Source organism: Gopherus flavomarginatus, chromosome 4 (genome assembly GCF_025201925.1).
Source record: "Gopherus flavomarginatus isolate rGopFla2 chromosome 4, rGopFla2.mat.asm, whole genome shotgun sequence".
NCBI classification, from domain to species: Eukaryota; Metazoa; Chordata; order Testudines; family Testudinidae; genus Gopherus; species Gopherus flavomarginatus.
In genome coordinates this window covers 170085749-170108495 of record NC_066620.1, presented here as the reverse complement: position 1 = coordinate 170108495, position 22747 = coordinate 170085749, and the positions used below count along the sequence as shown (strand labels likewise).

At 39.7% G+C, this 22747-nt stretch overlaps 1 protein-coding gene across 13 annotated transcripts in view; it reads right to left on the bottom strand.

The window, feature by feature from the left end:
* The window catches only part of DST (dystonin), a 452383-nt gene that overhangs the window by 141799 nt on the left and 287837 nt on the right, over positions 1–22747 (bottom strand). For 8 of the 13 annotated variants that reach the window (XM_050950494.1, XM_050950495.1, XM_050950498.1 and 5 more), the window contains 4 exons: positions 12359–12511; positions 9452–9685; positions 8871–9155; positions 6386–6931 (listed from right to left, as the gene is read on the bottom strand). In XM_050950494.1, the coding sequence (XP_050806451.1) occupies positions 6386–6931; positions 8871–9155; positions 9452–9685; positions 12359–12511 (1218 nt within the window). Of the gene's footprint in view, positions 1–6385; positions 6932–8870; positions 9156–9451; positions 9686–12358; positions 12512–13607; positions 13842–14736; positions 14884–15076; positions 15293–15483; positions 15634–15853; positions 21827–22747 lie in introns of all 13 variants that reach the window. The other 5 variants (XM_050950491.1, XM_050950492.1, XM_050950503.1 and 2 more) reach the window with 1 other exon arrangement.

The following is a 22747-nucleotide window of genomic DNA, read 5'->3' as shown; positions in this document are numbered from 1 at the left end:
GCACTTTTCTCTTTCTGTGCCCTAACACTCTGGAAGAGCAACAGGAGAATCAGCCTAAACAAAGAGAAACTACAACAGAGAAAAATATCTCAAATCTTTTAAACAGATTCTCTGCTTTACCAGAAGTTTTTTGATTGGTTTTGAAAAAAAATACTAAGCTTACTGTTAATTTAAACTAAGTTCTGAACATGGTCATGAGTTGTTTTACCTTGTTCCTAGTAAGGAACCCCACATGGAGAATGTCAGCAAGGACCCTAAAATTTGGGCAAGAGAAGACGGTGGTTTTCAGAAGTGGCTTATTTATAACAAGTCTGTACCTGCTAAGGGACTGGTAAAGTGTTCACACTTTATGTTGGTCCTGTAAAATGTGGTGTTTTTTTCTGATCAGACAGAGCAGAGTGCTACAGTCTTTTAAGTTAACATGCCTCACCATACGCACAGTGAATTGTGCCAAGCAATGAAATGCTAGGGAAATTGTTCTGGTATCCGTGGAGACAGTTTTCATTGGCAAATTGTTCTGGTTGCATAAAGTCATAATATTTACCAATAGTTACTTTAAATATTTATATTCTGAAGCTTAGAAAAAGGATATTCCAACTGTATCTCTTACACTTTGTACCTAGTCTCCACCTTGTGGCCAAACATTACAAGATATTCTGTTTATCTAAAAGGGGACTAGAGCCCTTGGTATGATTATGTACAAAACAGTATATGTTAAAAATTGATCTGTAACTTGATTTGTTTCTTTAGATTTATACAAAGATTAAAAAGCATCTGTCCAAGGTTCTAGTCACTCCTGCCATCAATTACACAAACAAAAATTGGAAAGTCTCAATTAAAAAGACCCTCTGGCCCAGATGCACAAGAGGAGTTAGGTTCTTAACTCCCTGGTTTAGGCCCTAAGTTCCAGTGCAGGCTTCCTCATTCCACCTAAATCCTAGAGCGAGTCACAAACGAGGGAAGATAGGTATTTGGCTGCCTAAGTCATGCGCAGGGCCCAATCCAGTAGGCATGGCTTGAGTACACCCGATCATACCCCTGAGGGAAGTTCTCACAAAACAGCTAGGGGGTAGGGGAGCTCCCATAGAACTCTTAGTCCAGAGGTAACGCAATGTGGGAGACTCCCGGTTCAAGTCCCCCTCTGCATGAGTGGGAAAAGGGATTTGAGCAATGATCTGCCACCGCTCACGTGAGTACCCTAACCACTGAGCTATGGGATAGTTTGATGTGGGGCTCCCTCAATCTCACCTGTTGAAGCTGTTGCACTTTGGATAAATAATTGAAGAGTCATGTGCGTGTGTGTGTGTGTGTGTGTGTGTGTGTGTGTGTGTGTGTGTGTGTTGGGGGGAGGGAGGGGCCTGCCTGACAATAACCATGTAGTCTGGTGGTTAGAGCACTCCCCCACGCTGTGGAGACCCAGTGTTCAGTCCCACTGCTCCAGTCTTAGGAAAGTATAATTTAATGAAGAAATGTCTAAGATATACTAGGCCTTTTTTTGTTCTGAACATTTAGGCTCAAACATTCAAAGACCCTTCTGGGTGTGTGTTCTAAATGTGCATATGCACAGGGCAGCTTGGCAAATTACCCATATGTGCACATACATGCCCATCTGCACCGGGGAATGTAGGCTGTGTGCATGCTCAGAACAGAGGTTCTTTGAAAATCTTGCATACGAAGTCTTTACCCCCACCTAGATTAGATTAGGTAGAATCCAGTCTATTAATAACAGCAGCTTTCAATCCTACTTTTGACTGCAGGTTTAGTGAGAAAATGTCAGTGAGTTTCTCCAAACAGGGAGAGATGCTTGCTCACCAAATGTTCAAGAAAACAGATCAGAATTTGGTTTCATAATCAAGGTGTCATGTCCTGACCTAAATCAATGACTTAGACAATGATCATGCAAGAGCTCACTCAAAAACCATCATAGGACTCACAGGACTCTCCTGGACATCATAGGAGCCCAGGAGAGCTGGCTATATTTTAAAGAATCCTTATTGAGGTTGCAGGAAAAAAACATCACGATGTGTAGAAAGAATAGTAAATATGGCAGGCGACCAGCTTGGCTTAACAGTGAAATCCTGGCTGATCTTAAATGCAAAAAAGAAGCTTACAAGAAGTGGAAGATTGGACAAATGACCAGGGAGGAGTATAAAAATATTGCTCAGGCATGCAGGAGTGAAATCAGGAAGGCCAAATCACACTTGGAGTTGCAGCTAGCAAGAGATGTTAAGATTAACAAGAAGGGTTTCTTCAGCTATGTTAGCAACAAGAAGGAAGTCAAGGAAAGTGTGGGCCCCTTACTGAATGAGGGAGGCAACCTAGTGACAGAGGATGTGGAAAAAGCTAATGTACTCAATGATTTTTTTGCCTCTGTCTTAACAAACAGCACAGCACAGTATGGGGAGATGGTGACCAGCCCTCTGTGGAGAAAGAAGTGGTTCGGGACTATTTAGAAAAACTGGATGAGCATAAGTCCATGGGGCCGGATGCACGCATCCGAGGGTGCTAAAGGAGTTGGCGGATGTGATTGCAGAGCCATTGGCCATTATCTTTGAAAACTCATGGTGATCGAGGGAGGTCCCAGATGACTGGAAAAAGGCTAATGTAGAGCCCATCTTTAAAAAATGGAAGGAGGAGGATCCGGGGAACTACAGGCCAGTTAGCCTCACCTCAGTCCCTGGAAAAATCATGGAGCAGGTCCTCAAGGAACTAATTCTGAAGCACTTAAAGGAGAGGAAAGTGATCAGGAACAGTCAGCATGGATTCACCAAGGGCAAGTCATGCCTGACTAACCTAATTGCCTTCTATGAGGAGATAACTGGCTCTGTGGATGAGGGGAAAGCAGTGGATGTGTTATTCCTTGACTTTAGCAAAGCTTTTGATATGGTCTCCCACAGTATTCTTACCAGCAAGTTAAAGAAGTATGGGCTGGATGAATGGACAATAAGGTGAACAGAAAGCTGGCTAGATTGTCAGGCTCAACAGGTAGTGATCAATGGCTCCAAGTCTAGTTGGCAGCCGGTATCAAGCGGAGTTCCCCAAGGGTCAGTCCTGGGGCTGGTTTTGTTCAATATCTTCATTAATGATCTGGAGGATGGTGTGGAATGCACTCTCAGCAAGTTTGCAGATGACACTAAACTGAGAGGAGTAGTAGATATGCTGGAGGGTAGGGATAGGATACAGAGGGATCTAGACAAATTAGAGGATTGGGCCAAAAGAAACCTGATGAGGTTCAACAAGGATAAGTGCAGAGTCCTGCACTTAGGATGGAAGTATCCCATTTACTGTTACAGACTAGGGACCGAATGGCTAGGAAGCAGTTCTGCAGAAAAGGACCTAGGGGTTACAGTGGACGAGAAGCTGGATATGAGTCAACAGTCTGCCCTTGTTGCCAAGAAGACTAACAGCATTTTGGGCTGTATAAGTAGGGGCACTGCCAGCAGATCGAGGGATGTGATCATTCCCCTCTATTCGCCATTGGTGAGGCCTCATCTGGAGTACTGTGTCCAGTTTTGGGCCCCACACTACAAGGATGAGGAAAAATTGGAAAGAGTCCAGTGGAGGGCAACAAAAATGATTAGGGGGCTGGAGCACATGACTTATGAAGAGAGGCTGAGGGAACTGTGATTGCTTAGTCTGCAGAAGAGAAGAATGAGGGGGGAGTGACAACTGCTTTCAACTATCTGAAAGGGGGTTCCAAAGGGAATGGATCTAGACTGTTCTCAGTGGTACCTGATGACAGAACAAGGAGTAATGGTCTCAAGTTGCAGTGGGGGAGGTATAGGTTGGATATCAGGAAAAACTTTTTCATCAGGAGGGTGGTGAAGCACTGGAATGGGTTACTTAGGGAGGTGTTGGAATCTCCTTCCTTAAAGGTTTTTAAGGTCAGGCTTGACAAAGCCCTGACTGGGATGATTTAGTTGGGAATTGGTCGTGTTTTGAGCCGGGGGTTGGACTAGATGACCTCCTGAGGTCCCTTCCAACCCTGATATTCCATGATTCTATGATCCTGCAAGATGCAGACTATTTAACGCTCTCAGCTCCCACAGACTTCAATGGCACTTCATAGGATCGAGCCTTTATTGAGAAAAGGAATGCTGGCCAGAAAAAACAGGTTGAAAAGTGCTAGAGACTATATAACATCTACCTGGAGAACAAAAAGTGAGGAGCAAGAATGAGTCTTAAATCTGTAGTGAAGACCAGGCCTAGGTCAACGTAAGACAGCTTATGTCAACCTAATTATGTCAGTGTCTACGCTACAACCTTGGTCCCGCCAATGGAAATGTCTACTACAGTGACATAATAACTTCACTTCTAGCATAGCGCTTATGTCCATGTAGTTAGAATCAAACAATGTCTGTGTGGACATTATGTTACTTACATCAGCTGTTGGCTGTCATTTTTATCAATTTCACGGCCCCCTTCTGGAGCCATGAAATTGACAAGAAATGCTAGTAAGTTCCCAGCTGAAAATCCTGCGCCTGGCTCACAGCTCTGGCTGTCACCCCTGGCAGCTTGGGGGCAGTGGTAGCTGGACTCCCAGCAAGGACCGGAGAGCTGAGAATCTGGCCTGGGCTCCCAGAAGGGACCTCCGTGCAGAGCTGAGAGCTGGGGCTCTCAGTCCCCCACACAGCTCCTCTTCACTTGGTGGACGCACTCCTGTTGAGGACACAGCACCTACAGTAATTACTGTAAATCTGCAGTAATTATTGCAATGGCTGTAAGACGACCTAAAATCGGTCAACTTATGTTTGTAGTGTTGACATGTCTTTAGTGACAGGAACATCCCAGCCAAAAGATGGACCTTTTACCACGCAACACTACAGCAGTAGCCGCTTATGCCCAGAGTTAAGCCTATGAACATCTGGCACAGGGATGAGACTGCTGAGCGGAACTATAGTGACACACACATAAATCTCCCTTAAACAGATCAATGCAACTCTGCGTTACAACTGTGAAGGTTACAATTATAATGATGTTATCCATGCTAAACACTAAATGGAGTGACATTTGTTGCTAACTGAAGGGTGTTGATGAGTCAGATGTGAAATGAGTTGGTGATTTAGTCCAGTTCTTGGTGAATAGGTGTCCTCAGAGCGAAAGACACAGACACAGAATTCATTTCCCTTCCCTAGAAGTTAACCTTCCAGGACAGCACTGAGACATGCTGGCAGGCAAGGATGGAGAAGACAGCACTGCTGCTGCCCATGCAATACCTTTCTAGTGGACTAGTGAAAGACAAGTTTCAGAGACTGTTAATCTAACACCTCTCAAAAGCAATGAAGTTCCACTTAAAAATGCACATAGAAAATTACTTCAAACACTCAACACAAATTTAAAATTCATAGTATGATTCTTTAAGCATAGAATGGGAAACCCTGTCCTCTGTTTTTCAGGTGTGGAGGGCCCTTTGGCTACAGAACTGGTTCACCTCCTCTGCATAGGTTATGCCAGGATATGGAGAGGCTATGAAGGGAGCCCGCATCATCTCTGCAACACAAAGTCCAGCTCTGCAGGGGCTCTGCAGGCAATCACACAGAAAAGGGGTAGGGATTAGTGCCAAAGTAGGGCCGGATTAATGCAGGGGCTTTAGGGGCTATAGCCAAGGGCCCTGGGCTAAGGGGAGCCCTGATGCAGCAGGACTCAGGTAGGCTGCCTGCATGCCATGGCCCCACACTGTTCCCAGAAGTGACCGGCTTCTGGCATGTCTCTGCAGTCCCTGGCAGGGGGCAGTGGGGGAGAGTGGCTCCTCATGCTGCCCTCGCCCCCCAGCACCGCCCCCATAGCTCTCATTGGCAAGGGAATGGAATTGCTCCTTAGAGGCAGTGGTTTCTGAGAGCCCACGGCCAACTTTGGAGGTCAGACTAGGAAAAACCAGAATAGGCCACAGATAAATTAAAGCTTTCTAATAAATTTATATTTTGAATGCTAATCTTGGCAGGCCCTGGCTTTTATTGTACTTGTTTTATGAATAAGACTAGAAGTAGGTTACCACTTGGAAGGAAAAATTCAAGGGCACAAATGATAGGCAGATGCAGTAGGCAGACAAATCTAGAGGTACCATAGAGTTTTCTTCCATTCCAAAATGTTATTCAGACATTCTGCTTTCACAGATTCATAAATTTTTAAGACCAGAAGGGACCATTAGATCATCTAGTCTGATCTCTGTATAATACAAGCCTCAGAATTCACCCAGTTTCTCCAATAACTTGTGTTTGACTAAAGTATCTCTCTTCGAAAGGCATTCAGCCTTGACCTGAGGACTTCAAGAGATGGAGAATCTATCACTTTCTTTCTAGTTTGCTTTAATGGTAAATCATCTTTCACAAATATATGATGAGCCAACTATTTTCCCCTTACTCATTCAGATGTAAATAAAACGTACCTTAGTATAAAGAGATTTGAAACGATCTGAAGCATCATCCAGTTTACTTTGCACCTCTGTGTAAGTAGCTGAAGTATCAATACCATCTTTGTCAACTTTGACACCATCTTTTTTACTCCAAGATTTAGCAGCATCTAACACCCTCTGTCCAGCAATTGTAATGTACCGTAAGTCACCTTTGTGAGAAATAACATCTTCTGAAAAACTCTTTTGCCTTTTGAGCTTGGTCATGATACCAGTGAAGTCAGCAGCACCAGCCTCCAGGTTTTCAAGTTCTTGTTCTGATTGCTGCAGCCAGCTTTCAAACTCACTGTAGTCTGTATCGAATTTCTCAAGTTCTTCCTGCAGAGAGTGCGTTAACTTCATTTTCCATTCCAATTCAGCTAAAGCAGTTTCATACTGGACTTTCAGTTCCTTCATGTTTCTTTGCATCTTCTCTTTTTCTTCAGGGGAAAGATAGTGGCCTTGTTTCTCAAGTAGCGCTTGGGCAGACTGAGTTGCTATTATAACAGCCTGTTGCTGAGAAATAATTTTCTCATGTTGAGCCTATAAGAAAAAAATTAAAATATTTACGACTAGTATTCTCCTGTAGGGTTCTATCACAGCACTTTTTTTTTAAATCAGAAGTCTCCACTGAAATCACTGAGGAGTTCTGTCTAGGAACTGATAGCACAACATGGACCAAAATTACAAAGCAGCTCAGAATGTTAAAAGGCTTTTCCACATCTCTTCTGACTGATCAGGTAACAATTTGTGAGTAATGTAAATAATGAATAGAAGGGATGTTTAAATTAGATTACTCAAAAATTGTTATCTGATCAATTAGGAGAGATGTGATAAAGCCCTTCAACATTCTGAGTTGCTCATTAAAAATGCCACTCTTATTCATTGTTTACCTATAGCATTTTCAAACTGTAAAAAATAACTATTGGTAATTACAGATCAGACCCTAGTGTATACATGGGCAAAGCCCTTTTGACATCAATGGAACTTGGAGAAAAACTGATGCACATCACCCAGCCCTGTATTTCTAACACAACTCAGTGCAGTGACTTGCATGGATTACCATCCATAGGCAAGCCCAGTCAGAAAACACTACTTTAAATTTTCCCAAGATTTTTTTTTCCCCTCATTCCATGGGTTATCACTCAAGATAGGATTCATTATACAACATGATAAATGATGGGCAGTTTTTTATAAGTGTAAGTATTCCTTTAGCAGTTGATCACACAATAGTTAACTGGTTCTAACCATGGGCCGTACATATCAATGGGAGAATAGATATTTCCTATTTATTTTGAGTGAATAAAAGTCATTGCTAATTTTTATATTTCCATTTTTGGATTTTAATAAACAGTTCTCAAGATGATTATAAAATATCTTTCCTTATAGAAAAATTGCTATTCTATGGCATTAAAAAATCCATACACATTAGATACTATATAGATTTCACCAAGTTAAAACTAATAAATGATAGGATCTATAAATACACACTAAAAGAATCCAGTGTAAAACATGTTTGGCTCTGGGAGAAAACCCCCCATATCTTTTAAAACACCTCAGTTCCTGAAGTGCCTCATTTCCTATAGAAACAATGACTATGTATTTTTTAAAATGGGCTCTGGTGCTTCTCCATATATGTGTGGTAGACAGTTACTGAAGATCAGATTTGAGCCCTCTGTTAATACTATTTTCTAAAGAGCACCAATAGGTACAAACAAAACCACCTATGCTTCCATTTTCTTTAAGAAGGTTTTACATGGAAGCTATTCCAAAATACTGTTTCTTTGATCAATTTCTGCAGATCCTTCATCAGTTCCATCACTCAGAATGTAAAAGGGTTCGAGCTGTTAAAACTGTATCTAAAATACAGAAGGCTGTCATAATTAAATATGCTGGCTGGAGCAGATATCTTAAAATTGCTCTGTTGTGGAGTTTTGCAGCTCCTGCTGAAGCCTTCATAATAAGGTGCTTTATCCTCTGGGAATTTGTCACTTTTAAAGTGAGAATAATGTAAATTAATAATCTCAACAATCCAATAATGGCAGCTGTGTGCAATCAGTGTTCAGTCATCAAAGGGAAACATGTCAGACCAAATAATTTATCTTTGACAAGGATCAGGAAAGATTATGAAGCTGTGTTTCTGTCTACAGTACTTTATTTATCTACAATAAACATTGTACTGTGTTCATTTCAGCCTAGAAAAATGAAGGGCACTGTGATCACCATTAAGATGGCAACATTTGCCACTGAGAACACTGCAGTTTCTCCCATTCTTACAACAGGAAATAACTGGGTACCTGTGTGGTAACTGACAAACACTGACACTTTTTAATGCCTTCTCCATTAACAGAATATCTATCAATGTACATTACGTATTTCTTTGAAGCCTGATGGAAAGGCTTTCATTGACTTCAGTGGACTTATTACCATAGTACCTAAGTGCCAAATATTTGCCATAGCTGGTAACATGCGCATTTAGTACCTTGACTTTCTGATACTGCTGGTTCAGGTTACTGTCTGTGGGTTTTACTCTGCCATCTACATGGGTTTCAGTCTGTTGCTGAAGTTCCAACAGGTTACCATTGACTTCATCCTCTTCTCCCTCCAAAGCCTTTACATCCCCTTCTTTAAAATGGGTTCCATTCTGTTCTATTGCCAGCGTCCATTTCTCATCCCCTTGCTCTGCTGCCTTATCCACATTTGACAGCCAATCCAAGAGATTTTCAATGGTATTTTTACTCTCTTCCAGTTGTTCTATGGCAGCAACCTACACATTGAAAGCTCAGAATTTGAAATCTGAAATCATTTTTAGCCTTTACATAGTTTCAAATGTGGAGATTTGAAGTATTTAAAAATATGTTGTTAAAATCTGAAAATATCTCTTAATTGACATATTGAGAATTTGCTGTATTTGTAAAACAAACATGCACTAATTACTTTGATAGTAACCCAAGTAAAATATGACTTTCATCTCTCATTGACAAACCAGTAATAAGTGGAAAGACTATTCCCCCAAGACTTTTTAAAAATTCAAATAGAGATGTAGAATTGTTGCATAAGAACCTTTTCTGTTTCCTGCTTAATAGCTGTAGTCACAGCTTTATCCAGCACTTTTTTGGACTCCTCTGCCTTCTGGCTAAGCAGCAAACATTTTGTCTTAGCTTCGTTAAGTTTCTGTTCAAGAATAGTCTTGTCTTCTTGTGACAACTTTCCTCCATTCTCTTTCAAGAACATCTCAGTGTTTTTCACAATCTCTGCCAGTGCCTGTGCACTTGCCAGCATATGTTTCTGTAACTCCTTGTGGGAAAAACAACAAAAGAAGGTAGATTCATTATCTACCTATACTTCACTTCAAACTTCTCAGAAGTCCCTCACTTATTCCACATATTCTTGTAAACTCGTTTTTATTACTGTACATTAGTTCAGATGAATTATGCTTCTGTTTCTCAGATGGGATTTTGACCCTCACAATATCTTACAGTTGAGCCTTGGCAGCTTGAGAGATCAAGAGTGTGATACCAGTCATTAGCTTGGAGAGCAAAGAAGGCTATTGTTAAAGTATTAAAGAATAACTCATTTAACAATCTGGAGTGGGATAAGTCAAATGTTTCACAGACCATAGTAATAATGCATTTCTGCATAACAGTCCTGGGACAAGTCCAGAGCTGAAGCAGGTCTAGAGGAAGTCTAAACTGATTGATGTATACCTTCTTTTGGTCCCTTCCTCTCAATATGTGTGTTACACGAACTTAGACTCCCTCTAGACTGCCTCAGAGAGTTTTAGACTCACTTAAACTCACAACCGATTACCAGCATGTAATCAGGGCTGGTGCAACCATTTAGGTGACCTAGGCGGTCGCCTAGGGTGCTGGGATTTGGGGGGCGCCATTTTCTTTGGCAGCGACCGTGGCAGCCGGATCTTCAGCCGCCCCAGTCGCCGCCGGCATTAAGGCGGAGGGAGCTGGGGCAGGGGAGCATGGGGAGGGCTGCCTGCAGCAAGGAAGGGGGGGGGGCGCGGCACGCAGGGGAACTCCCCGCCCCAGCTCACCCCTGCCCCACCTCCTCCCCGAGCACACCATGGCTGCTTCACTTCTCCCGCCTCCCAGGCTCGTGGCACCTAAGCTGATTGGCGCTGCAAGCATGGGAGGCGGGAGAAGTGAAGCAGCCACGGCGTGCTCGGGGTGCTCATGTGCGGAGCAGGGGTGAGCTGGGGTGAGGGGGGTGCCTCAGGGCGGGGATGTGGGGGGGGCGCAAGGTGGAAGTTTTGCCTAGGGCGCGAAACATCCTTGCACCGGCCCTGCATGTAATTACATCTCAACCCTTACACCTCACTTCTGAATTTGGCACAAAAGGTCTAAATTAATGTAAAGCATTATAAGGGATAATCATAAGCCAAAGGCCCTTAAGACTAGCGTGATGTTTATGGTGCCACCAGATAAAAAGTTTTGGACTCTCACATGGGCTTGTGGGTTTTGTAGTGTTTTTTGACATTTAGCCTGAGAAAGAGCAGCTCACTTTAAAGTACTAACAAATATTTTGGATGCCCTTCCTTTGGATGCAGTAAATATTTTATATTAAATAAGATATGGCTTCTTTCCTAAAAAATCTTCGTGCTTTCTTCCATACCCCACCTTATACATGGAATGCTCTCCCTGAACTGATCCATATAGAACCTTTTCTTCCTTCAAATCCCCTTCCAAGACCTGCTTCTACCATGATGCCCACAAGAAATCAATCAAGAGATGAGGGCTAGGCTTTGGGGCAGTTGTGGATAGAGGATATTTATAAAGGAAATACATAATTGTACATAATAACTTGGTCTATACCTCTTTCTTTCCCTTGGAATTTTGCTGGTAATCTTAGACAACATGCTCTTAGAGTCAGAGAATGAGTCTAATTTTGTTCAGTACAATGGGTTACTGATCCTCCCTGGGACCTCTGTGCACTACTATATTATAAATATTAAATAATAATAAAAAACATAAAATGCTAAATCCTAAAGTCCTCACTGAGGCAAAAACTGAACTGATGTCAGCAGAAGTTCTCCCTCAGTATTAACAGAGTAAAAGTTTAAGTTTTGGCACAAGGGCAGGGCCTAACAGCAAACTAAACGAAAAGCTTTGAGATGTACATGTTGTCACAAGATTATAACAGAAAATTTGAAAAAGTTATAAAAGGGCACCCAGGGAATCTTCTGCCATCATTAGAGGAACAGAATTTATGGGGAAAAAAGACGGCAGAGAAATCCTTTTACAAAAAAGTTTCTATAACGATGTGAGCAGAACACTCCATGCTTCCAGTTATAAAGGTCACACATGATTTTGACATAATAAGCTTGGGCTCACTTACATGTGATTTTCTCACATCTGGCAAGAATGCTTTTGAACTGCAGAATCACATGTTAGATCTCAGGCATACTACAAGATTGTTTCTGAAAGTATACAGTATGTCACAGGACTATTCATTTGCTTTTTATCAAGTCACCCTGAATGGGAGCACTGTACAGGTTCAATCCCTTAGCTTCGGTCAACAAGGCATGGTTTTGTGTCTTTTTCCCTCTTTCCCTCCCTCTCTGTCCTGTTTTTCTATCCCCAGGGAAGTTGTGCTAATTTCCAAACCACTGGGAAAACTGAGAGGCCACCTCCATTGCTGCTGTCAAAATTGCTGTGTGAATTAACTGGCCCAGGGTATCACATAACAAATTTGGATATCGCTCTTCAATACTTTTCCTTGCAGAGAACCAAGCACATTATCAGTAGTGCCATAATTCTTTTCTGCACAGAACCAGCATGAGATCCTGAGTCAGCTCCTGTTTCCACATCCCCCATGCAGTCAGTGCTCGCTACTGTTGACCTAAAACCTGCCTTAGTCTTCTTAATTTAATCTCAGATTGGTTTCTTTATGGACTGGAACGAATCAAAAATACATCATAAGATTACTAAGGTTGCTGCTGTTTAGTCAAGTTTTCACCTCTTGTTTGGTTTGGTATTGCTTTAACTCAGACTTGCTGTCTCCGATAACAAGAGCTTCTTGGTGACCAATGAGTCGATTTTCTGTTTGTGTAAAGAGATCACATATTTCCTGTAGTTTCTCCTTGCATTCCTGCTGCTGCTCAGCCACATCCTAATTTGGAGCAAAAATAAAACACAAAATTCTGCATAGGCATCATCAGAAGCTCCCTTACAAACTACTTTTTAAACAACAATATTGCAAGGCAATCATTTTAAAAGTATGCTGTAAACATGATAGCAGTGGTACACACTTTGAGCAAGGTGAATATATAGAAGTTATGGATCATAAACCTTACATATGCTGTAAGTAAAAAGCGATCATGTATTGATGAAATTGCCCAGCAGAAATCTGGCCATGCATATGTTTACAAGTGAAACCTCCAACCAACAGAGGTGAAAATCCACATCTTTTAATTGCTTGAAATCTGTGATAAACACTATTAGTTCTGAAAAAGGATACCAAAACAGAGGTTAGTTGTGACGGGTATGTTAGTTTAGTTGGTATGCATGTTACCTGTGTAGAAAATTTTTGCATCTTTTAAGCAATATAGAGGAATAAAACATGCATGATCATTACTGTTACCAAATTCTTACAGATGCTTCTCATTCACCCATTTTTATATATTTCTCTGCCATAACACCTTGGCAACAACTTTCTTAGAATGTTACAAAGCCTCAGGATTCTAAATAACTTTTTCCTAACACATCAGTAGTGGGTGAATTGTTGCCTTCTGAGGCTTACATTTGTGCTTCTATGAGAGGAAGGGATGTACAGGGTACTAAGGGCATTCTCTAAGTCAGCCCTGACTATAATCATTTAGCTAATTACAAACACAATTGCTACATTATTCATGATTGTTAAGCAAACACGAATACTTTTCCTTCAGTCTGACAGAAATACTAGACTTAATCCCCTTGCTCTTGTGTCAGTAATGATGTCTGAAAACTCAAGTATCCATCCACTTCCTAATATGATAGCTCTAAAAAGAATGGCTGTAACACAGAAAGACCATAACAACTATTTATCAAACCTGATTGATAATGAAGGCAAATATAATAAAATGTATAGGATATTATAACACATTTAACCCTATAGCCAATGCTTCCCAAGCAACTCATTTCTGTTATGACATAATCACACATTTGCATTAAAATTCCTCATCTATATCAATAAAACACTAAGCACACACTGTCACAGAAAGGCAAACCTTCTGATCACCAAGATCTTGTGCTGTCTGTAACAGTCCCTCTAAACTTTCCATTTGAGATGTGATTGTTTCCTGTACTTCCTGAAAACACTTCTGAGTACTACTTAAGAGCCTCAACAGCTGTTTGCTCTGATTAGGAGAAAGATCCTGGGCATGTTCAGAAATGAAGAACTGAACATCAAATGCTATGGAGTCCAGTTGTATCTTCATATAGCCAAGCTCTTTTGAATTGTTCTGTAAATAAAACAAGAGGAAATGACCGATCGTAAAGAAAGGTTCAGTGTTCATAAAGCATATTTCAGAGAGAAATAATACTATCCCTCGCTCAATGTTCAACTATGTTTTTGATGAAAATTTAAACCAAAAGGAGGAATTAGTCTAAAAACTTGTATTTCAAGACAAGGCAACTGGCTGAGTTTTCGCTTGTTTTGCTTTCTTGATCAGGGGTTTATATATATCAAGTTCCAAATAATTATGGTGCTCAGTCTTCTCCTTATTTGTTTTTTTATTTTTTTCACATCAGAGGACTGACTGACCATCAACACTGAAGAGGTACTACTGGGGAGCCATTTGCGTAACTGGAGAAGCAGTTCCGCAAAAAACTAGGAATGAGAGAATATTTACTGAAGGTATTTCCTACCACTGGCTTTCTTGCCTTCCTCTGCAACCTAGAACGACACCCTGCGGGCAAATTCTGCCCTCAGTTACACTCATGCAACCCTAATGAAGTCATTAAACATTCTGCAACCTTATTCAAACCCCAATTAAGTCATTGCACATTTTACATTCCATATATACATTTGAACAGTTGGGTCTGTTCACATCTTCACGGGTATCACATGAAGAGGGTGTTTAGGAGGCACTTGAATTCATGGTTTTGGATTTTCCCCCACTTTTGTTTCTTTAAAGCACCCTCCATAGCTGTTTTGGGAATGTACATTAAACTAATTGAAGAGATAGGAGTTTAAGCATAGGATGTAATTATAATAATTGGGATAGGTTGCAGTCCTGCATTACACATTCGGATGGGGCCAGATTTCTTACAATAGATGTAAGCAGAGCCAATATTACATTATCATTTCTGATGATTAGTTACACTATTTTATCATTCAATATCAATGATACTTGCCTTAAGCAGTTGTAAGCTTTGCTTCACATTTTCTATATCACTAGTATTCACTGTCAGGTTGTTCACAGTTTTACTGTTTTCTGTGATCTGGTCTGAAAACTTCTGAAGTTTGCTTAGAAGTTCCTGATGCAATATTGAAAGCTTAGACTAGAAAAGAAAGTTATATATTTATTTACAGTATCATAGTGTAACAAGCCAAATCTGATATTAAATGAAAGAAAATCTGACACCTAATTTATGTTAAAATAAAACGAACCCAAAATATTTATTTTTAACTGAACTACTTTAAAGTAAAGTGAAGCAAGTACACACACACGAAAATCATTTAATAGAAACATACCATTTCAGAATCAACAGCAAAGACTATTTGTTTTGCAAGCTTTGAAGACATATCACAGACCACAAAAAAGGCCTTCTGTAAATATTCAAATGTTATTTTTAGCTCTTTAAGTTGTTCTTTGGGACCATCTTTGTGAAGAGACTTTAAAAACTCTTCTGTCAACTTCATATCTTTTTTTAGAACAACAGCAAAGGTAGCCAGTCCTGATTCAAATGACTGTGAACAAAATATAAACAAGATGCATTACATTTACTAAGAGAAACAGGTTTAAAAGTAAATTCATGTAATTGTATTTAAAATCTGAACCACATGATCTCTCTCTTTATATCAGGGCTTTCTATAGCATCCTGCACTGTATTACCTATATGCTTCTTAGTATACCATAGAAATAAATATATTATACTTACCTCTAATTGTTCAAGTTGGGTTTTTAGCATTTCCAAGTTGTTACTAATAGGCTGCTGATTATCTAAGTGGAATTTCATATCCTGAACCATTGTCAAATGTCCTCGCAGTTTCTCTGTATACTTTAAACACTGCTGTACTCCACTGAACATCTGAAAATAAGTTTTAACAATCAAAAAATGCTTTCTAAGATAATAGAGAAACATAACATTTGTTTTCATTACAATTTGTTTTAAATTTACAATTGGAGTGTTTGATATGTGGGTTTTTTGTTTGGTTGGTTGTTTTGGTTTAATAATGATCTCCAATATTTAAAAAGATGCATGCAATTCCTTTAACATAAAATGTGTAACTGTGCCAGTTGTTACTTACCATGCCTACTGCGTTGTCTCCTGTGGCAGCTTCTTTCATTTGCAGAACATCCTCAGAAAAGCTTTTGGATGGACTGTCTGACTTCTCAGGCTGCTGGTTATTTTCCAAAATAACAGCTGTGTTATGAACCAATGAATTCTCTCTGAGAGTTTCTGATCCAAATTCTCTTAGTTCTGTTGAACAAAGAGTACCCAGCTCCTCTGCTTTGCTTACACACTCATCATCTGTGGTGATATCAGCAGTCTGTGAGACGGTAAACAAGTCTTTTGCCAAATTACTCATCAATTCCTCAAAACTGTATGAACTTTCATCTCCAGGTGGGATTTGGAAGATTTGTTCAAGTTGAGAAGTAATAAGTTTAGGAGCTGTAGCTTTTATCTCTTGGTCTCTTTCATTCTGGACTTCTTCACTTGTTGTTTCATATGCATTATCATCAGTCTTTTGGTTGCAGTTGTTTTGCTTCAATATATCAAGGAGGAGGTCAGGACTCCTGTTATCAGGCCAAGATAACTGAAGATTATCATAGTCCTTTTGATCTATGCAGGATGGGGTAGCCATTACTGTAGCGCTAATGTCATCACGTGTTTGCTTGATATTTGACTCACTGGAAGTCTCATTCTCCAAGTGTGTGCGACTAATCATTTTAAGTAAATTTTGCATTAAAAATTTTGTGTCAGAGTAATTTAAAGGTTCATCTTCCTGCTTGCAGAAAACATGGCCATCTTTTAATTTCTTTTTAAAAATATTCTTTAAATCTTTAATTAGTGTGTCAGATACTTCGGGAGAATGTGACATATCGTCCTCTACTTGCAAGTCTTTGGGGAGCATCACTTCTTTGTGAAATGATTCTACAGGCTTTTCTTTCCTGACATCATTTTCAATTAAATCAGTTTTGTTGGCTAAAGTATTCTGTTCCATAATGTTTTTTACTCCATTATAACAAACCAGTGTTTCACATTTCTTCTGCACAATATTATCCAAGCTATAACCTATGTTATCCAAAGGTCTACAAGAAAAGTCTGCTGCACCTCTATGGTTCCCAGAATGTCTGGTTTCAGCACTATCCTCTGACTCCTGGACATTCTCAGTACTTCCTTCTGTGTCAGCTCTCTTAAAGGCAAATTCATGACTAACTATCACGTCATTTTCTGAAGCGTCTGTAAGAACTTTATCAGTTTCTTGAGAGATGATAGCCTCATTATCTTTGGTAACATTAATTCCCTTTGATTTTACTGTAACTGTCAGAGGAAAGGATTGAGCATTAGAGTTTAATTCGGTTGGATGCCCTGCTCCCTTATCAATAATATAGTCAGGTATAACTAACTCTTTTCCATTCTGTATACAATTTTCATCAGTTTCACCTTCCTTAAGGTAACAAGAATCAGCCTTATTCAGTTCTGAAATATCTTTTGCTTTTAGGTCTTTTGCACATTGTTTTAAATAAGCAGAAAGGTCAAACTCTTCCATAAGTTCATCTGATTTCACTGTATAAAAGTCACTATAATGTCCTGATTTAGCATCACTTGAAGCTTGTCCAACACTTACTTTTTCTTCATTTGAAACAGCAATTTCACAACCTGTTTTAATAGATCCATCAAATATTTCTCCAAGGCTTTCCATATGAATGGGACTTTTACTTAATTCCTGGATATGACTTTCCTTTACAATAGTCACCATGTTTATATTTTGTTTAGGAATGTCAATATCTATTTCTGTTTGACCAAGTTCTTTATTTGTGACTGGGTGTACTAAGTCAGTGGAAGAACCTAAACTATCACTGTCATTCACATAAGGCACATGTCTGACTACTTTATTATCCATTTGGGATGAATTTACCTTAAGCAGTTCTATGCCAGTCACATTAGTTGACATGTGCTTCACGAGTATGTCTTCCTCTGTGCTCTGTCTTTGCTCACAATTTGAACATGGCATAGACATATTGTTCTTGTTTTTCATTATGATTTGAACTGGTAACAGATCTTCTGAAGGGAGGAAGTCTATTTGAATCTGAATGTTTGCAGCACCAGTTTGCTTAGCAATAGCAGATGGGGATGCACACACAGATCCCTCCTGAATGATTGCAGCGTCTATTGCCATGGTATCATTCATGCCAAGATCAGGTGTTAGAGTCGTATGCTGTGTGAGGTGACATCCTTCACTGTTAGATAACAGCCATTCAGTGCCAATGATGCTTTCAGGTTGGATATTTTCAGTGATAACTTCAAACATAAGTTTGCTTTCTACCAAATCCTCAGAACTTTCAATTTCTTGCTGTCCTTCCTCTTTGGTTTTATCTGTAAGATCAAGACTTCCTTCTTCAGAAACATCAGACACATTTTTATGTTTTTTAAAATTGGATTTATCAGAGCATAGATTACTTTTTTGACTGCTGGAATCTAACTGCAAAATATTATCAACTGCCATGTGCTTTAAAGGAAGATAACCATCCAAGGCATCAATATTCTGATTACATTCATCACTATCTTCCATTTCTTTGGAAGGAGAAAAAAGCTGGATACCAACGTTTTTATTCTGACACCGTGAGTAATAAATATCCATTATTTCTTCTTCTTCTTCTTCTTCATCATCATCAGTTCCATCATAACTATCACTATCATAATCCATATAATCATAATTTTCCTCCTCCTCCTCCTGCATTCCTTCATGCTCATCCTCATTAGAGTCACTTTTTGCTTGCATTTCACTTTCCTCATATCGGTCTCCTTGCACTTCAGTTTCACGCAGCCTCAATAAGGGACTAACACTGTTCTCACTTTCTTCACGCTCTCTCACGACTGGTAGTGTCTGCTCCTTCTCTTCCACCCTCCCTACGTTTTCTGTCTCCTCTTCAGAGATGGTTTCTAACATTCCAGCACTTCCTGAGGTCATATGTATCATCTCAAAGGAATCTGTCTGACTTACTTCACTAACGCTCAGGACACTATCTCCAGTATTACTCACATCTTGAAAAGTGTTTCGTTCATTCCTCACATTTACTAGCCCATCTCTTTCTTCTTGGACACCTAAGGGTGTTTTGTCAGGCTCTGGAGTATCATCATCTTCAAGCTGAGAGGTACTATAATCATCATCAATCTGAGAGGAGTCATAGGAATCATACCCATCAACCTGAGGAGTGTTGTATGCATCGTCATCATCATCATCAACCTGAGGAGTGTCATAGGCATCATCTTCATCATCAACCTGAGGAGTGTCATAGGCATCATCATCTTCATCATCAACCTGAGGAGTGTCATAGGCATCATCATCTTCATCATCAACCTGCTGCAAATAGTTATTTTCACACTGTGGGGTGCCATCACTCTCTTTCAGCAGCAGATCACCAGGTTTATTACTATTATCTCCCAGTAGTAACCTGCCATATATAGCATTGCTGTCCCCTAGGAATAACCCACCATGCAGACTGATAATGTTTCCCAGAAGTGACCTGCCATGCATGCTGGTACTGTCTCCCAGCAATGCCTCCCCAGGTGTATCAGTAGTGTCTTCCAACAGAGCCCTACGATGCACATTGCTGGTGTCCTCCAGGGGTGGCCTGCCCTGCATGCCAGTACTGTCTCCCAGTGGTGACCTGCCACATGTATCAGTACTGTTTTTCAACAGAAGGCTGTAATGCACATCACTATTGTCTTCCGGGAGCAGTCCATCAGGCATATTGGTACAGTCCTCAAGGGATGGCCTGCCATACTCATTCTCTTTAGACTGTAGCATGCCATGCTTATGCTCACTATAAACAATTTGACTCACTAATTCCTTACCAGAAAGTTCTCCTAGAAGTCTGTTTTCAATATCTATGTGGCAGAATGAATTGTGACTTCTGTGAAAATCACATTTTTTCATATCTTTATCAGTTAACATACTCTTATCATCAGAGTGCAAAATGTGAGGACCACACTTTGCACTGTTTTCTTGAACAGCACTGACTTCACTATTAACTGATAAATCATCTATACTCAAGGAATTTTCTGAAGTTTTAAAAGTCCTGCTTTCCCTACCCAGGATCTCTCTTCCATCAGGCATGCTGGGTTTGTCTTGATCTATTCTTGAAATAAGATTTCCTTGTGAGTATTTTGGAAGATGACTTTCTGCATTTCTAGAGTTTGCTTGCTGATACACATGCTCACACCATTCCATCTGTGTTTGTTCAGGATATTCTTGAAAACTTTTGAATGCATTCTCTTTCTCAGGGTTTTGAGCACTACCCACTATATTTCCAGTTTCTGCTTCAGGTTTAGACAATAAAGAATTAAATGTACATTCTGATTGTTCAAAACCATTAGCATTAAAGACATTTGCTCTACTGTGAAAATCATTTCTCTCTGAACATTTATCACTCTGAATATCTTCTTCAGGCTGTTTTAAGTTGCTGTCAGTAAAAGTATTCTGTACACCTGTATACTCATGCAGGACATTGCTTGTGACATTATTAAACATGATGTTGTCAGGTTGTTTCAGATCAGTTCTTTTTGAGTTTACATATGTGTTACTAAATCCTCCTTCCGTCACATCAGCACTGGACACAGAATCATCACCTTCCAACAACATGCTGACAGCTTCATCCAGGTCTCCATCATATAACAAAAGTCTTTGCCCTGTGTTTGCATCCATATAACTATTTATCATCAGATAAGACATGAATAATTTTTTAGTTTGCTCTACATTGTGAGGCATTGGCTCTTCTGTACCTGAAACTTCTTGTTCCTGTCTATGGTCATGAAATGCAGACGGCTGGAACTCATAAGATGATAACCATCTTGCAGCATTTTTACAAGAGGACTCTAAATCCTCCATGTTAGGCATTTTATCAGGTAAAACTACATTGTTCAAAACAGATACAGTATTACCATCTATTACCCCTAACTGTGCAGCATTATCGAGACTGAGTACCTCACAGGTTTCAGGAATATAAATTGCAGCTATTTTCTGCCTGCCATTTAGTATTTTGCTTGCTAGCTCATTTGTTATCATCCCTTGATGTAAAGAAGTAGATATGGGGAATATTTCACCAGAATGAGGCCAAATGAGGCCAATGAAGCCTCTCTGTGCTTCTAGTACCAAGAGTGCACTGCTAGATGAGATTAAACTGCATTGTATGGCTTCATCTACAGTTAAGCGTTTAGATGAATTTGAGCATAATATCCCACCAGTCTGAATCTGATGAGTCAGAATACCACACGCAGTGTCCTGATCAATCAACTCTTGTCTCATGGCTTCTTCCACAGTCATTCTATGCCCTGAGTCAGGTTCGATTATACCTCCAGACAGTAGTTGAGCTCCCAGCAACCTGAACATGGTTTCACGGTCTATGAGACCTTCATGGGCTGCTCTCAAAATACTTATCTGCCTTCCACATTTGAGAGTTATTCTACCTCTTTCTTGTGGTCTTACAGGTAGAAGTCTTAACCCTGTTTCTTCACTTATTATGCTTCTTTGAACCATCTCCTCCAGTGAAACCTTTTCCGCAGTGTTGGGGTCTATGAGATCTTTGCATGTGTCTTGCTTTTCCAAAAGCTTTGAAAATAAAGATGCAGAAACCAGGTTCCTCTGGAAAGCTTTGTGCAAAGTGAATTGCTCCCCTGTAGCTGGCATAACTAGATATCCTCTGGAAAGCTGAATCTCAAGAATTTTAATGGCAAGAGTCTCTGGAATAATACCTTGTTCTAAGGCAGCTACAGCTGGAAGATTTGTGAATGATGACTCTGAAATAATTTTCTTAGCATTATTTAATTCCTGTAGTTGCAGTAGAGTTTGTTCATCAATAAGTTTATGGACTTTTGCTTCTTCGAGATCAAAACATATTCCTAAGTCTGGTGAAATTAGCCCAGATAAAATCAGCTGATTCTCAAGCAATCTAATGCCAGTTTCAGAGTCAATTAGACCTTTTAAAACAGACTGAAAGACTGAAAGGACTTCTCCAGTTGTTTGATCAATGATACCAGCAATAACTTTATCCACCTAAAAAGGAATATAAAGAATGTTTTCAAGTAATTTTACAATTATACATATTAAACTTTTTTTTTTTTGCTTTTGAATACATATTAAGCACCAAATCATGTACTTACCAGGACTGGGACAATGCTGTGAGTATTAGCAGCTCAAATGTGCAAGTGATCTATGTCAGTGATTCAACAGCACACGATGTAATAAAAGAGTTAAAATCAACATGCATCTGTGAATTGAAAATCTATGCTCTGCATACATAAATAGGGTTAGTGGAAGGCAGCAGAATAGATGATTATATAGTGAACAATAGGACATATACCTGGAAGGCAAACTGTCATGCTCTAAGTGTCTGTGAAAGGTTAAAAGATTCAAAAATAGTATGTGATACAAAATGACCATGCTACTCATGTTTACAGCATACAGCACTTTTGCACAGACACCCAAACGTATGGAATCGGATCTTATAGAACCCAAATACTTCAACTAGTTTCCATGAAAAGTATGTAATCAGGTCGGCAACATTATTTTAAAATAATTATACAAGACATTGCTTCTACTTGTATATTCACACATATATTCACAATACCTTTATGATATAATTCCATATTTGAGATTTAGATTGGTTTATAAAAAATGTACTTGTGGTACCTCATAACTATTTACTGTATGTGGTCCCAACTATATACCCAACTGGAATTTAAAGACAATCTGGAACACTATATATCTTCTGGGATATCTCTGGGGGAGTACATGGCAGAAATTAACCCATATTATTTTATGGTGTCATATTTTTGCAGCACACAAACTTATCTAGCAATCAGAGGATGGTTTTTAAAGAGAAGAGTTAAGAGATGGATGATTTGCTTATCTTTGTTCATGCAAGGCACATGGTATTAAGACTCTTCACGCAAGTTCTGATGAACAGAATGTTCA